Source organism: Giraffa tippelskirchi, chromosome 13 (genome assembly GCF_054371585.1).
Source record: "Giraffa tippelskirchi isolate mGirTip1 chromosome 13, T2T-mGirTip1v1.2.pri, whole genome shotgun sequence".
Classification (NCBI taxonomy): Eukaryota; Metazoa; Chordata; class Mammalia; order Artiodactyla; family Giraffidae; genus Giraffa; species Giraffa tippelskirchi.
Window position 1 is genome coordinate 31,320,012 of NC_137287.1, and position 14,048 is coordinate 31,334,059.

The 14,048-nt window shown below is 53.6% G+C and overlaps 1 protein-coding gene across 1 annotated transcript in view; it reads left to right on the forward strand.

Annotated features, from left to right (window-relative positions):
- Positions 1–14,048, forward strand: part of APOLTP (apolipoprotein lipid transfer particle homolog) — a 168,901-nt gene that overhangs the window by 128,620 nt on the left and 26,233 nt on the right. The window contains exons 48-55 of the mRNA XM_081560372.1: positions 2,532–2,669; positions 3,284–3,458; positions 5,632–5,753; positions 6,296–6,436; positions 7,918–8,031; positions 8,137–8,265; positions 8,896–9,057; positions 10,716–10,880. Of these exons, the coding sequence (XP_081416498.1) occupies positions 2,532–2,669; positions 3,284–3,458; positions 5,632–5,753; positions 6,296–6,436; positions 7,918–8,031; positions 8,137–8,265; positions 8,896–9,057; positions 10,716–10,880 (1,146 nt within the window). The remainder of the gene's footprint in view (positions 1–2,531; positions 2,670–3,283; positions 3,459–5,631; positions 5,754–6,295; positions 6,437–7,917; positions 8,032–8,136; positions 8,266–8,895; positions 9,058–10,715; positions 10,881–14,048) is intronic.

Here is a 14,048-nt window from a genome sequence, read left to right on the forward strand (position 1 = left end):
AATATAGTTGGTTTACATGTTGTGTTAGTTTCTGTTGTACATCAAAGTGAATCAGTTATACATACACATATATTCACTCTTTTTTAGATTTTATTCCCATATAAAGTCACTACACAGTATTGAGTAGACTTCCTTGTGCTATACAGTAGGTTCTTATTAGTTCTCTATTTTATCTCTGGTAGTGCATACATTGGAGAAGGGAATGGCACCCCACTCCAGTACTCTTGCCTGGAAAATCCCATGGATGGAGGAGCCTGGTAGGCTGCAATCCATGGGGTCGCTAAGAGTCAGACACGACTGAGCGACTTCACTTTCACTTTTTACTTTCATGCATTGGAGAAGGAAATGGCAACCCACTCCAGTGTTCTTGCCTGGAGAATCCCAGGGACGGGGGAGCCTGGTGGGCTGCCATCTATGGGGTCGCACAGAGTCGGACACGACTGAGGTGACTTAGCAGTAGCAGTGCATATATGTCAGTCCCAACCTCCCAATTTATCCCTCCTTTCTCTTGGAAACTGTAAGTTTGTTTTTTGCATCTGTGACTTTGTTTTGTGAATAGGCTCACTTGTACCATTCCTAACAACTCTCAAATATATCATCCAGCAGGGTTAATGGTAGTCATCTCACTGTACATACATCCCTGGTATTTATCTTATATCACCAAGTGTTAATATCTTGCCACATCTTTCTATTTATACTTATATATGTTATATACTTTTATATATTCACACACATATGTTTGTACTGTGAGTAATATTGAGCTGTTTTTGGAGGCATTTCATTACTCCTAAATACTGCAGCTGGTGTTTCCTATAACAAGGGTATTTTCTTGTATAACACAGTAGAATTACCAAATTCAGGAAATTTAACATGTGACATAATATCATTATTGAGCATACAGCTCATCATAAAATTTCCCAGTTATGCAGTAATTCTTCTTTTGCAATAAGGTCCTTCTGAGCTGTTTTGTTTGTTTTAAATCTGGGATGCAGTTCAAGATCACCCAGGGCATTCAGTTGTCATGTCTCTTTGGTTTCTTAATATCTAGGACAGAAGTCTGCAAGCTTTTACTGTAAAGGACCAGATAATAAATACTTTAGCCTTTGTACCCAATACCCTCTCTGTTGCCACCACTCAATTTTGCCATTATAACAAAACAGCAGCCATAGACAAGATGTAAATAAATAGGCTTGGCTGTGTTCCAATAAAACTTTATTTACAAAGCAGGCAGTGGGCCGAATTTGGCCCAAAGACTGACACCTGATCTAGAGATTCTCTTCCCACCACCTACGTTTTTTTTCCTCTAACATTTTATTATTATATTTTTCAGACATTGAAAGAGTCAAACAGCTTCCTAGCGAACACCCACATACCTGTCACCTAGATTTTTTCATTCATATTTCCCTCTACTTTATCACACAGCTCTCCACCCTTGGTAATTTTTGATGCGTTTCAAAGTAAGATGCGTTTCAAAGTAAATGTTCCCCTAAACATTTCATATCATTAACCACCTTGAAGAACTCCTGTGTTGAACGAGGATTTACTGTATAACACAGAGAACTGTAATCAGTGTCTTATAATAACCTATAATGGAAAAGAATCTGAAGCCGTATACCTGAAACTAACGCAATATTGTAATCAACTATAGTTAAATTTAAAAAGAAAGATAACTTCCGTGTGAACAATGTTGCAGTGTCTAAGCAATCGTTTTGCAAAAATCCTCTGTTTGGATTCGTCAGATTGCATGTGTAAGGTGTGATTCAAGTTGGACGTTTTTGACAGGGGAGTTGCTAAATTAATGATGTTTCTGGAGAGCTCTTAAAAATACCAATTCTTGACCCAGTTTCTAGAGGCACTGTTTTTACAGGTCTCGGGTGGGGGCCCAGAGTCTATATTTTTAGCATGTGCCCTCAGTGATTCTGCTCTTCAGCCAGCCTGGAAATTAGCACATGATTTCATATAGTTTTCATATCAACACATTAATAAAGTAGGTTTCATCATCCCAGTGTATCTGGTTAGAGAGTGAAGTCCTAGGGGGTTATGGAACTAGCTAGAGGTCATTCACCCCATGCTTGGAGGGCCAGAACTGAGTCCCGGTCTGTTTACAATGATAATTAGAATGCCTGCCTGCCTGCTGCAGGCTGGTAGCCATCTGCAAGTCAGTGTTAGAGCATGAAGGGCATGCGGAGATTGTTGTCCTGGCCACACCTGGTGGTCTAACCTGAGCTTAGGACCCTTGTGCATGCTAAGTTGCTTCAGTCATGTCTGACTCTTTGTGACCCCAGGGACTGCAGCCCACCAGGCTCCTCTGTCCATGGGGATTCTCCAGGCAAGAATACTGGAGTAGGTTGCCATGCCCTCCTCCAGGGGATCTTCCCTGGACCTCACATCATCACAATGCATCTCATCCAGGGAGCTGTGGGTCTTTAAGTCTGGGGGCTTTGGGAGGCAGAGCCTACTTTCAGCACCTTCCTGAATGTTCTGTCAGAGACTTGGGTGAGGAAATCTGCCTTGCTTTTCTTCTGACCCAGCTACGATACTCTGAGGGTGGAGCTGAGGGCACATTTGTGTTGATGGTGGAGGAGCATCATTTCCACATGGGCGCCGGTCTCACAGCTGCTAAGAACAGCCTTACCAACATCATCAAGCTGGAGCAGACCTTCCCCCAGGTGCGTGGAGGAGGCCAGGGCAGGCTTGGCGGCAGGGGGATGGGGGGATGTTCCTGGGGCAGCCCTTTGAGAAAAGAGGAATTGTCCTGTTCCCTGGGAGGATCTACTGCAGGCAGGGCTGTGATGTGGGCAAAATTTGCTGGAATGGATTCTCAGCTGGTCTCAATGTCCCTTCTTCCCTTTCTCCCTCCCTTTCATGTTATTTACTGAGCATCTACTAGGTGCCAGGCCAGACACTGTTCCAGCAGCTGGGGATATTGATTAGCCCTGGGCTGAGCACATCACTCCCCTTGTCTTACTGAAGTCAGCACTATTATTCTTACCCCAGTTTATAGATGCAGAAACTGAGGTTCAGAGAGGTTGGGAAACTGGCCTAAGGCCACACAGCTTGGAAGTGGAGCTGAGAGGCAGCTGTCCTCTTTACAGGGTCGTTTGTCATACCCCTTCCGCCCCCTTGCTCCACTCCGTTACATTATCTACCAGCCCAGTAAACTGTTAGAGCTTCATTTCTTGTCTTTCCTCTTCTGAAAGCTTCTCTCCTTTCTTACACACTCAGCAGGAACATGGGCTGAACTCCCCCAGTGACCCAGCTCCATCTTTTTTTTTTCTTCCAGTTCCACGCCCTTCCTGGGGAGCTGGTCCTTCAGACCTCATACGAGCGAACCCGTGGCACCCAAGTCCTGCACCACATGGTGCTGTGGGATGGGCAGGGCATGGCCCTCAAGGGGAGCCTCAATGGGAGCCTCTCTGTGCCCTTCCTCAAGCCTGCCGGGACCCTTGGTCTACAGGGTGAGTCTCCCAGGGGCCACGCATTCACCGATTCACTCAGAGCATCGTCACTGAGTGCTTGCTTATCCCAGGCACTGTTCCAAGCACTGGGGGTCCATTGGGAAGCAAGATGGCCCAGGTCCCAGATCTCAGGGAGGTGGACTGTGAGCAGGGACACATACTGAACAAGATAACATCAGAGTGTCTCCAAGAGTGAGAACGCCTATGAAAACAAGCAGGGTTTGGTTTGGGGGCAGGGGTGGAGCTCCTCCAGGTGGGTGGTCTGGGAAGGCTTGTCTCAGGAGGTGACTTTCAAGCTGAGCCCCGAGTGACGAGAAGGTGAAGCTCTGGGGAGATCATTGTGGGCAGAAGAGGAGGAACAGCAGGTGCAAAGGCCCTGGGGTGGGAACAGGCTTTCTGGCTGGAGCAATAGCAGCAAGGTCAGTGTGGCTGGAGTGGGCTGAAGGGAGGAGCAGAGGGGAGGAGATGAGGTGGGAGAGGTTAGGGGAGCCAGGACACACAGGGTCCCAGCCCCTGACAAGGAGCTGGAGTTTATCCTGAGTGTGATAAGACAGGAGGGCCAGGTTAGGGTGTGGAAGATGTGGCAACCCCCAGCATCCCCAAGGGGTTGCAAGCTGAGGCTGACAGAATGCAGGTTGGCAGGGGAGGTGAGTGTGGCCCCAGCGAGGGCACCCGAGACCCCCTGAGGCCCTCCAGGAAGCAGCCCCATCCCCAAGGGGCCATGCAGACACACGGGCTGTCAGTTTGTGTTTGAGGAGTCCACGAACACAGAGCAGAAACTGACCTGCTGGCCTGCCAAGTGGGAGACACAGTGCAGACCCTGGCCCGGGGCGGGCACGGCTTGCTGGGTGGCCCAGTGGGGTTCCTCAGGGTCAGGGTTGCCACATGTGTGCCCTGCAAGGCAGAGGCAATGAGAGGATCCTCAGCACACCAAGGCAGTGTATGTTGTGTGTGCCCATGTGTGCACGTGTGAGTGTGTGCACACTCAGGGGGCCCACGGATGGACTGAGCCGCCTGTGGACCCTGCTGTGCGGTTACAGGGCACAGAAACCAGCAGGTCAGGGGCAGAGGGAATGAGGGGTTGTGGCTCTGCGTGTGGTCAGTGCTCCCTGGATTGGTGACCAGGTGATGCCTTGAGAACCAGCTTAGAGCCACTGTCTCTGGGCACAGCTCCTGCAGGGTCCATATAGGGACAGCTCCCTTCCAGAGGGCTCAAAGGTGGTCTTTGTCTGCAGTGGAGTCTCAGGTGGACTCCTGCTCTGGGGGGTCTAGGAAGGCAGGAGCAGTTGGTGGCCTCATGAGATGGGGTCAGGTGGTGTTGGAAGTCAGGGCAGCTGGACTCAGGCTTCAGAGATGAAGGAAGAAAATTGAGGGCAAGTAGGCCATGAAGCCTCAGGGATGGGCTGTGTCATACCCCAGGATGGAACGAGAGCACGGGGCAGCTGAGTGTGACCAGGTGGGTGTGGAACATTCAAAGTGGCTGGGGTAACCATGTGTGTGAGGGACCTGAGAGTGATATCGGAAGGTGTATCTGTCAGCTACTGCTGTGTAACAAATGACCCCAAACTAAGTGACTTACAGTAATAAGAATTTATCACTGCTAATGAGCCTGTGGGCAGCTTTCTGGTCTTACTCACGCATCAGGGTCAGGCCCTAAGTTGGATAGGTGGTGCTGCTGATTTTGGCTGCACTTTCTTACTTGTTCGGGGGCTGGTTGGCTGTCACCTGGTTCAGGACAGTCTCTGCTGAAACATCCAGGCTCTCCTCTGTGTGGCGTCAGCGTCTGGCAGGCCAGCTTGGGTTTATTCTCATGATGGCTGGGCAGGGCTCCCAGAGAGCCAGAGGGAGCTGAGGACTTAAGGCCGAAGCTGGGGTTCTGCAGTGTCAACTTCACCAAATTCTACAAGCCAGTCACGAGGCCAGCCCAGGTTCCAGGGCCAGGGAAACAAATTCCACCTCTTGATGGAGGAGATACAGGGCCTCCTTGCAGAAGTCCTGGAATGGGGCTCTCATGGGGACGCTGATGGACTGTTGAGTGGCATGGGGACCAAGTGAGGGGACAGCTTCTGAATTTTGTGCAGCTTACATGCGTGTGTGGCCCCAAAGTGGCCCCCTGCCCCCTCTTGGCCTCAAGCTGATGCACCACCCCCCCTGCATGCCCCTCCCTGCCCAGTGGAGCTCACCCACCCGCTGCCCCTCCCCCTGCCACGGCACTGCCACCTCCGCCTGACCTCCGAGCATTCGACACGCCGTCACCAGGATGACCTGGTCGTGGGCTGGGATGGCAAGGACCAGGTAGGCGTCGGGCTGGAAGGGGACCCGGGAAGAGCGGGACACTCGGGGCCCTGCCCTGCCTGAGGAGCGTTAATGGGGCCAACTGGGCTGAGCCCCGGTCCCCAAAGGACCACGGGAAGAGCACTGGGTGGGAGGAGGGAGCCTGGGTCCCAACACCACCTGGATGATAACAGGAAGACCAGTGGCCGACGCATAGCGACGGCCTCCTGCGTGCCAGGCACCCCAGCCCCGTTTCATAGATGAAATTGAAGCTCAGAGAGGAATGAAGCTACTGAAAGGCAGGGCTGGGATTCGAACCCATGAAATGCCTCCAGCCACCGTGTGTGTCACCCCCAGTCCCCTCTCCGTCATATGCCCCCATCTGCTGCTCTCCAAGCCTCAACTTACTCCTCTGAAAAATGGGCTGAAGCTCCCAGAGAGCCTCCCCCAGTGGGGGGCCAGCAGCCCTCACTCCCTTGACCTTGATGAAGAAGGTGACCTGCAATAGGAGGTGGGAAGAGCCTCTCTGGGGGGGCCTCCCTCTCAGCCTGTCCCCTCCCCAGGTTGTGCTGTTCTCCTCTCTGCGGTCGGGGAAGGGCAAGCTGGCCGCCCGTCTGGCCCTGGCTCACCCCTTCAGCCTCTCCTGGCGGCGGGCCGAGGCCAGTGGCCTTGCTGAGAGCAGGGGCGGCAGGCAGAGCCGGCAGGTGAGCGGGGAGCAGCCAAGGGGCCCTGGGTAGACGGCTCTTGGGGGTGTGTGAGCCGCATGGCTGAGCCCACGGGTGGGACATCTGGGACCACGTGCGGGGGGAGGAGGATCTTGTGTGTTCATCAGAGATAAGGACATCTCTGGAATCACAGTGTCCTGAAGCTTGGAGCCCCAGGGGGGCCTTCATGCATTCATTCCTTCATCGGCACTGTACTAAGCACCTACTGTGTGCCAGGTAGTGTTGAGGTGCAGGCATAGTCCCTGCGTTGATAAAGCTCACATTTTAGTGGGAGGAGCAATTCACAAGCATGTCTGGTTCATCACTGATGTGCTGGTTTGTTTAATCGGTCATTGCAGGGGTTCACGCAGGGTGGCTTGGACTCTGCATCTGACTGGGAGGCTTTGGGCAGTCTTCAGTACCTCGCTAAGCCTCACCTTTTTTTTTTTTTCTTCTGTGAAATGGGAGACAGTAGGCCAGTGTGTGCCAGGCAAAAAGACCAAAACTCAAGAGAATGAATGAATAAAAAATTAACAGTTGTGATAAGCCCTATAAAGAAAGTAAGGGTACTAAGAGAGAGAATCATTGGAGTCCATGGGGGAGGGAACTTTAGATGGGGTGGTCAGAGAGGGCTTCATGGAGGAAGTGGCTTGTCAGCTGAGGACACACGGATGAAGAGGAGCCTGGATGAGCTGGAAGAGCAGCAAGTGCAAAGGCCCTGAGGTGGGAACAGGTTGGGAGCTTCAGAAGGAGCCAGAGGCAGTTAAGACCAGCACGGAGGAAATGATGGGGTGTGGGGTGAGGGGGGGGGAGATGAGGTCAGGTGAGAGGGCAGACCACCTGTCTTAGCTCGGGGCTGCCATAGCAAAATATCACAGGTTGGGTGGCTTAAACCACAGACTAGAGTCTAGAAGTCCAAGATCAAGGGGCCAGCACAGTCAGGTTCTGGTAAGAGCCCTCTTCTTGGTCTGGAGCCTTCTCTCTGTGTCCTCACACATCGGGGAGAGAGCTCTGTGGGGACCTTCTTACAGAGGACCCCATCATGACCCCCCACCCCACGCCATCTAACCCTAATCGCCTCCCAACACCTCCTGATGCTGTCACATTGGGGATTAGGGCTTCAACCCACAGGCCCCAGTGAGGGGCTCAGATTTCACTGTCCTGGGAAATGATGAGTCTGGGTGTTGAGAATGGGGATTTTTCCACCCAGTAAACACTTCTGGTCTCCAGTCTGGGCGTGGCTCTGTGCTCTTACAGGCATGAGCCGGAAGAGAAGGCAGTGTCTCTACTCCTGCCTGCCTCCTCCATCCCCTAGAGGGGTGGGTGGGGGCCACTGGCCTCTCCACCTTCCCCACCCCATCCAGGCTCTGCACCTCCCCCTCCCTCCTACCTCCCCACCCCGACACACAGATGGGGGGACATCAGCCTCTCCTCTGTCCCACCTCTCCCGTCCACCTGCCACTGGCTGCGTCTCCACGCAGGTACAGCTTGCCTGGAACGAAGGGCAGCCGCTGGCCTTGCAGCTCACCTGGGCCAACAGGTCCTCGGCACAAAGCACCTCCTGGGATGGTTGCGTGGCCGCCTCCCCGGGGCAGGTATGACTGCCTGCCCTCCCGACCCGGCACAGGGCTCCCCCAAACCCCGGGCCCTGTGCTGCCCCCCTGCGCCCCAGTCACATCCGCCATCCTCTTCCCTGTCAGCTCCAGGACACCTGGGGCCTGGGTGCCCTCAGGGCCTGTGGGGCCTTAACGCAGACCCCAGCTGTGTTCAGCGAGTGGCTGGATCTGTCCTGGGATCGTCGCCGGGTGCAGCAGAACCTGACCTACGAGGTGAGGCCTGGGGAGCAGGGTGGCTCCACCGGCTGCAGAAAGTGCCTGACTCTGGGGCCGCAGGGTCCTGAGTGTACGTGCTCGTTGTGCTGGGGGGCCCCAGGCGATTCATTTCTCCGCTGTGAACCCCGGTTTTCTCATCTGTGAAATGGGTACGAGTATCCTTCCCTGACTGTAATGTCATGAAAGCTCTGGGAGGTCAGAAAAGCAAGGTGCCCAGCATGAGGCGGGCACTCAGGGAGCAGACTGAGGAGTGGGTGAGCCCAGTGGGGAGGGGTGGGGGGAGGTGGGGAGCTCAGGTTCCCAGAGGTGTCAGAGTCAAGGTCTTGCCAGCGTCACTGTCTGCCGGGGGCTCCTGATGGAGTGAGTGCTGCTCTGCAGAGCCTGGGGCAGGGGCTGAGCCATGGAGAGATGAGAGCAGCTGGCCTGGAAGTCCCCTTGTCCCTTCTGGGTTTCCTTAGGCCCACAACCCCTCAGTCTCCCAACAGAGGTCCTGCCTGGAGTGTAAACACCCGCTGTGGGGCTGCCCGGGGCTCTGATGGGGTTCCTGGCACCTCCTCTCCTCTCGTGAGGGTCTTTCTTCTCCCTTCTGGGATGAGCCCCCATCCCAAGATGCCTTCTTCCTTCCAGAGGCGCCAGCCGTCCCTCCCGGACAAGATCCACGCAGAGGCCATGCTAGAGCGTGTCCTCGGGGCCCCCTGCCCCACGCAGAGCTTCCGGGGAGACGTGGAGACTGACTATGCCCGCTGGCTGCGCCACTCCCTGCAGCTGGGGCTCTGCCACCTGCCCAGAGTGAGTCTGTCCCCAGGGAGGGCCCAGGGACCCGGCGGTGAAGAGAGAGGAGGGTGCCACCCAGGGCAGGGGTGTGAGTGAGGGAGCCGGGTGCTGTCGTCACGCTCTGTACGGGCCTGCAGGCAGCCCCGGGCAGGGCTCTCTCCTCTCTCAGCATCTGGGGTTTCATTTGAGACGTGGTTGGTTCCAGCATGTGGGGTGATGGGGAGATTTAAGATGTGGTACCGGGAAAGTCCTCGACATATAAACCAAGCTGCTGTTTTCATTATTGTTAGGGGGAGGGGTTGGGACCCCTATCTCAATAATGTTCCCCTGGGTTTGTTAGCTAGTTGATTGGTCTTTCCTGCCTTCCTCACCCACCTTTTACCCATCAATCCATCCATCCATCCATCTACCCACCCTCCAACCCATCCTCCCATTCATCCATCCATTCCTTCATCCTCCCTGCCTCCCAGCCTCTCCATCTTTCAGCCTCCCTCCCTTCCATCCATCCAGCCATCCTTCTCCTTTCCCATTCCCCACACCCTCTCATCTCTCTAACAATCCCGGCGGGTCACAAACTTTTCCTCCAAAGGGCCAGATAGTAAGTATTTTATTTAAGAAAAAATTTATGTATTTATTTTTGTGTTGTGTCTTAGTTGCTGGTGAGGGCTTCTTCCTCTAGTTGCAGCGAGCAGGGACCACTCTCTGGGTGCAGTGCTGGGCTTCTTACTGCGGTGGCTTCTCCTGTAGCAGAGCATGGGCTCTAGGCACCGGGACTTCAGTAGTTGTGGCACCCAAGTTTAGTCTCTCCATGGCAAGTGAGATCTTCCCGGACCAGGGACTGAACCTGTGTCCTCTGTGTTGGCAGGCAGATTCTTAACCACTGGGCCGCCAGGGAAGTCACAGTAAATATTTTGGGTCTTTCAGACCATATGGGCTCTGTTGCAGCCATTCAAGTCTGCCATTCTGCCATGAAGGCCACCATGGAGGACATGTAAACGAAGGGGTATGGCCAGTCACAACAAAAACGTATTTACAAGAACAGGCAGTGAGCCAGATTTGACCCATGAGCCGAAGTTTGCCAGCCCCCAATCTGTCCATCCATTCAGAGAGCATTTGTGGGTCTTACTTATGCCAGTCTCTGTTCTAGGTGCAGGGACAAGGATGGTGAAAGGGACAGACGAGGTGCCTGCCCTCCCGAAGCTCAGAGTCCAGTGGGTAGAAGAAGATAAAAAAGACAGGTGTTGGGAATGCTATGAAAGAACGAAGCAGGGAGAGGGGGTGAATGCAGAGTGCAGTGAGAACAGGCAGTGCAAAGGCCCTGTGGCCGGAGCATGCTTATAGATGTTTGAGGAACACAGCGTGGCTTTATAGAGAGAGCAAGGAGGTGAGGTTAGGAAGATAATGCAGACCCACAGGACCTGCCAAGGAGACCGGCTTCTCCTCCAAGTGCAATGGGAAGACCGAGGCTTTAAGCAGGGGGACAGTGTCTGATTTGCATTTGTTTTAAAAGGTAAAATGGAGGAGGGGCTGTTGGTTGGGGCCGGAGTGGAGGCTGGGATAGGCTACTGTGACTGTCCTGGCGTGAGGGACTGTCGCCTGGACCAGGGCCTAGCTAGAGGAAGCTGTGCCCCTGCGCCTCCCTGACCACCGACACCCCTACCTTCTCGTTCCAGGCCCTCTCGGTCTCTGGGGAGCACACCCTGGGCAGCGGTGAGCTCCTGCTACACTCCAGATGCCAGCTGGGCCTCGCCCCAGACCCAGATCACGGCCTGCACCTCAGCCTGACACTCCGCAACCACAGCAGGCCCCGGACGCATGACTTCTCTGGGGAGCTGGAGGTAAGGTGGCTGCCCGCCCCAGAGGAAGATACCCTGATGGCCATCTGTCCCTGTCCAGCCAGTGGACCACCACTGACTGGGCAGCCCTGCCATCTAGTGGCCAGTATTGGAACTGCAGACAGGCACACAGCAGGGGCCTGAGCTTACTTGTAGTGGGACCCCCTGAGCCTGCCCATCCCCCACCCCGCCACCAAGACAAAACAGCTCCTCTGCTGCCCCAACACCAGCCCTTCCTGTAACCAAGAGGCAATGGCTGGACTGCCTGGGTTTGAATCCCAGCCCGACCTCTCCCTAGCTAGCAATTTACCTCCCCTCTCTGTGCCTCAGTTTCCTCACCTGTAAAGTGAAAGTGAAGTCGCTCAGTCGTGTCCGATTCTTTGTGACCCCATGGACTGTAGCGTACCAGGCTCCTCCATCCATGGGATTTTCCAGCAAGAGTACTGGAGTGGGCTGCCATTTCCTTCTCCAGATCTTCCCAACCCAGGGATTGAACCCAGGTCTCCTGCATTGCACACAGATACTTTACCATCTGAGCCACCAGGGAAGCCTTCTCACCCTCACCTGTAAAGTGGGGGATAATCAATGCACCTCCCCTACCTCCCATGGGATTAATATTGTAGGGATTAAATATGTTAACGTGTATATTGCTTAGAACAGTGTCAAGTGTTAGCTTCTTTTATTGTGTGTGTGTGTTCAGTCACTCAGTCGTGTCTGACTCTTTGTGGCCTCATGGACTGTAGCTCACCAGGCTCCTCTGTCCATGGAATTTTCCAGACAAGAATACTAGAGTGGGTTGCCATTTCCTACTCCAGGGGATCTTCCTGACCCAGGGATTGAACCTGGGTCTCTCGCATTGGCAGGTGGATTCTTTACCACTGCACCACCTGGGAAACCCCAGGGGCTATTATTATTGGATATTATTGGCCCAGTCTTCTCTTACCTCTCCCTTTCCTGGCAGCCCAGGGAGGTAGAAAGGGTTCAATACCTGCTCTGCTCTCATCTGGCCAAATGGTATATTGGAAAGGGACCTCTCCAAGCCCCATTTCCTTACCTGTAAGTGGGGGTCAGATATATTTCACAAGGTGGTCAGTGGGGTTCCGGGCACCCCTCCTCTACACCCACACAGCATGAGTATAGAGTAGGTGCCCCATCAGTGCTACCGTATGCCTATCTCTGTGTCTCCGTGACCTTGACCTTGTGACTTTCCCTTTACAAGCCTCAGTATTCCCTTCTGTCAAATGGGAACAAATCCCACCTCCTCGGCAGAAGTGTTGGGAAGAAAAAGAAAGAGTTCGCATGGCACATACACACAGGAAATGCTCATGAGATGGGCATTTCCTGCCAGTGTCCAGAGCTGGATGAGGCATTTCTGTGTCTGGAGCTCACCCAGCCCCTGTTTCTGAGCCCAGGAGCTGTGATGATTTCAAAAGCGTTTTCCTTTCTGAGGCTTGCCAAGGCTGGCTCTCATTTCTCCGTTGGCCAGCCAGGCCGCCAGCCACCCCCGCATGTGTAATCCCAGGGCCCCAAGGTTCACGTCTCCCCGCAGTGGGTGGTCAGGGAGCAGCTGGTCCCTCTGCTTCCATCCCGAGCCTGTGGGTGGCTGTTTTTGACCGCTTCTCCCTTGCCCCCGCCCTCTCTCCTCCATTCTGGGATCTGTGGTGTGGGGAGGGCTTTCCCAGGCTGGTTTAGTGTTCACATCAACCTGATGGAGAAGAGGGACAAAATTCAGGGGGGCAGGCACTTACCCCGGCTGCTGGGGCCCCAGCCACTCAGTGACTAGGACAGAGCTCAGATGCAGGAGGCCATCTGCGAGGAACACCTCAGGTGTGGTCTGCAGATGCCTCCTCCGCCCCGCCACCAGGCTCACTTTCCGAGCACTGTGAAATCTCCTAGGAATTCCTGGGCGCCACCCATCCCACCCACTCAGAAGTCTTCTGGAAGGAAACTCAGGAAACAGCCTGTTTTGTGAGCACCCTGAATTGGATTCCTAGGGCTAACAAATTACCCACCAACTGAGTGCCTTAACACGACAGAGATTTCTTCTTTCACAGTTCTGGAGATGAGAAGGCTACAATCAAGGTGTCAGTGGGGCTATGCTCCCTCTAGAAGCTCCAGGAAAGAATCCTTCCTTGTCTCTTACAGCTGCTAGGGGCTGCCAGCAATCCAGGAGTTGCTTCATTATCCCAATCTCTGCCTCTGTCTCTGTCTCTGCACATGGCCTTCTCTTTTTTTAATATTTATTTTTATTTATTTAGCTGTGCTGGGTCTTAGTTGCAGCATGTGGGATTTAGTTCCCTGACCAGGGACTGAACCCGGGCCCCCTGGAGAAGGAAATGGCAATCCACTCCAGTATTTTTTTTTAATATTTTATTTATTTATTTATTTGGCTGTACCAGGTCTTAGTTGTGGTATGTGAGATCTAGTTCCCTGACCAGGAATTGAACCCAGGCCCCCTGCACTGAGAGCATGGAGTCTTAGCCACTGGACCACCAGGGAAGTCCCCACCTGGCCTTCTTATAAGGACACCAGTCATTGGATTTAGGTGTCCTTATATGACTTCATCACAAATTTACTTCATCTGCAAAGAACAGACATGCAAATGATACCACGTTCACAAGTACCAGGGGTTAGAATTCCACCAGATCTTTTTGAGGAACACAATTCAACCCATAACACACCTCCTGCGTGCGCGCGCACAGACACACACACACACACACACACTCTCTCTCTCTCTCTCTCTCTCTCTCTCTCTCTCTGATTCCTGATAAATTTTGAGAACCATTGTTCTACATCTGATCTTACAGATTTTGAAACTGAGGCCCAGAGAGGGTAACACACTGACTGAGGGCTGCACAGCTTGGGAGATGCAGTATTTGGACCAGAATACAGAGCAGCTGAGTTCAGGCCTGAGGGCCCCCCCCCACAACTGCATCTCAGTCAGCCTGTTGCCTCCCCTCCCTCTGCAGCGTCTCCCTCAGGGTTCCTTCCCTTTAGGCCTCTGAGGGTTTTCCTGACTCTGCCCCACCCTGGGTCAGAAAGATCCCCTGGAGAAGGAAAAGGCAACTCACTCCAGTATTCTTGCCTGGGCAATCCCCTGGATGGAGGAGCCTGGAGGGCTACAGTCCATGGCGTCACAAAGGAGTCAGACACGACTGAGCACGCACATTC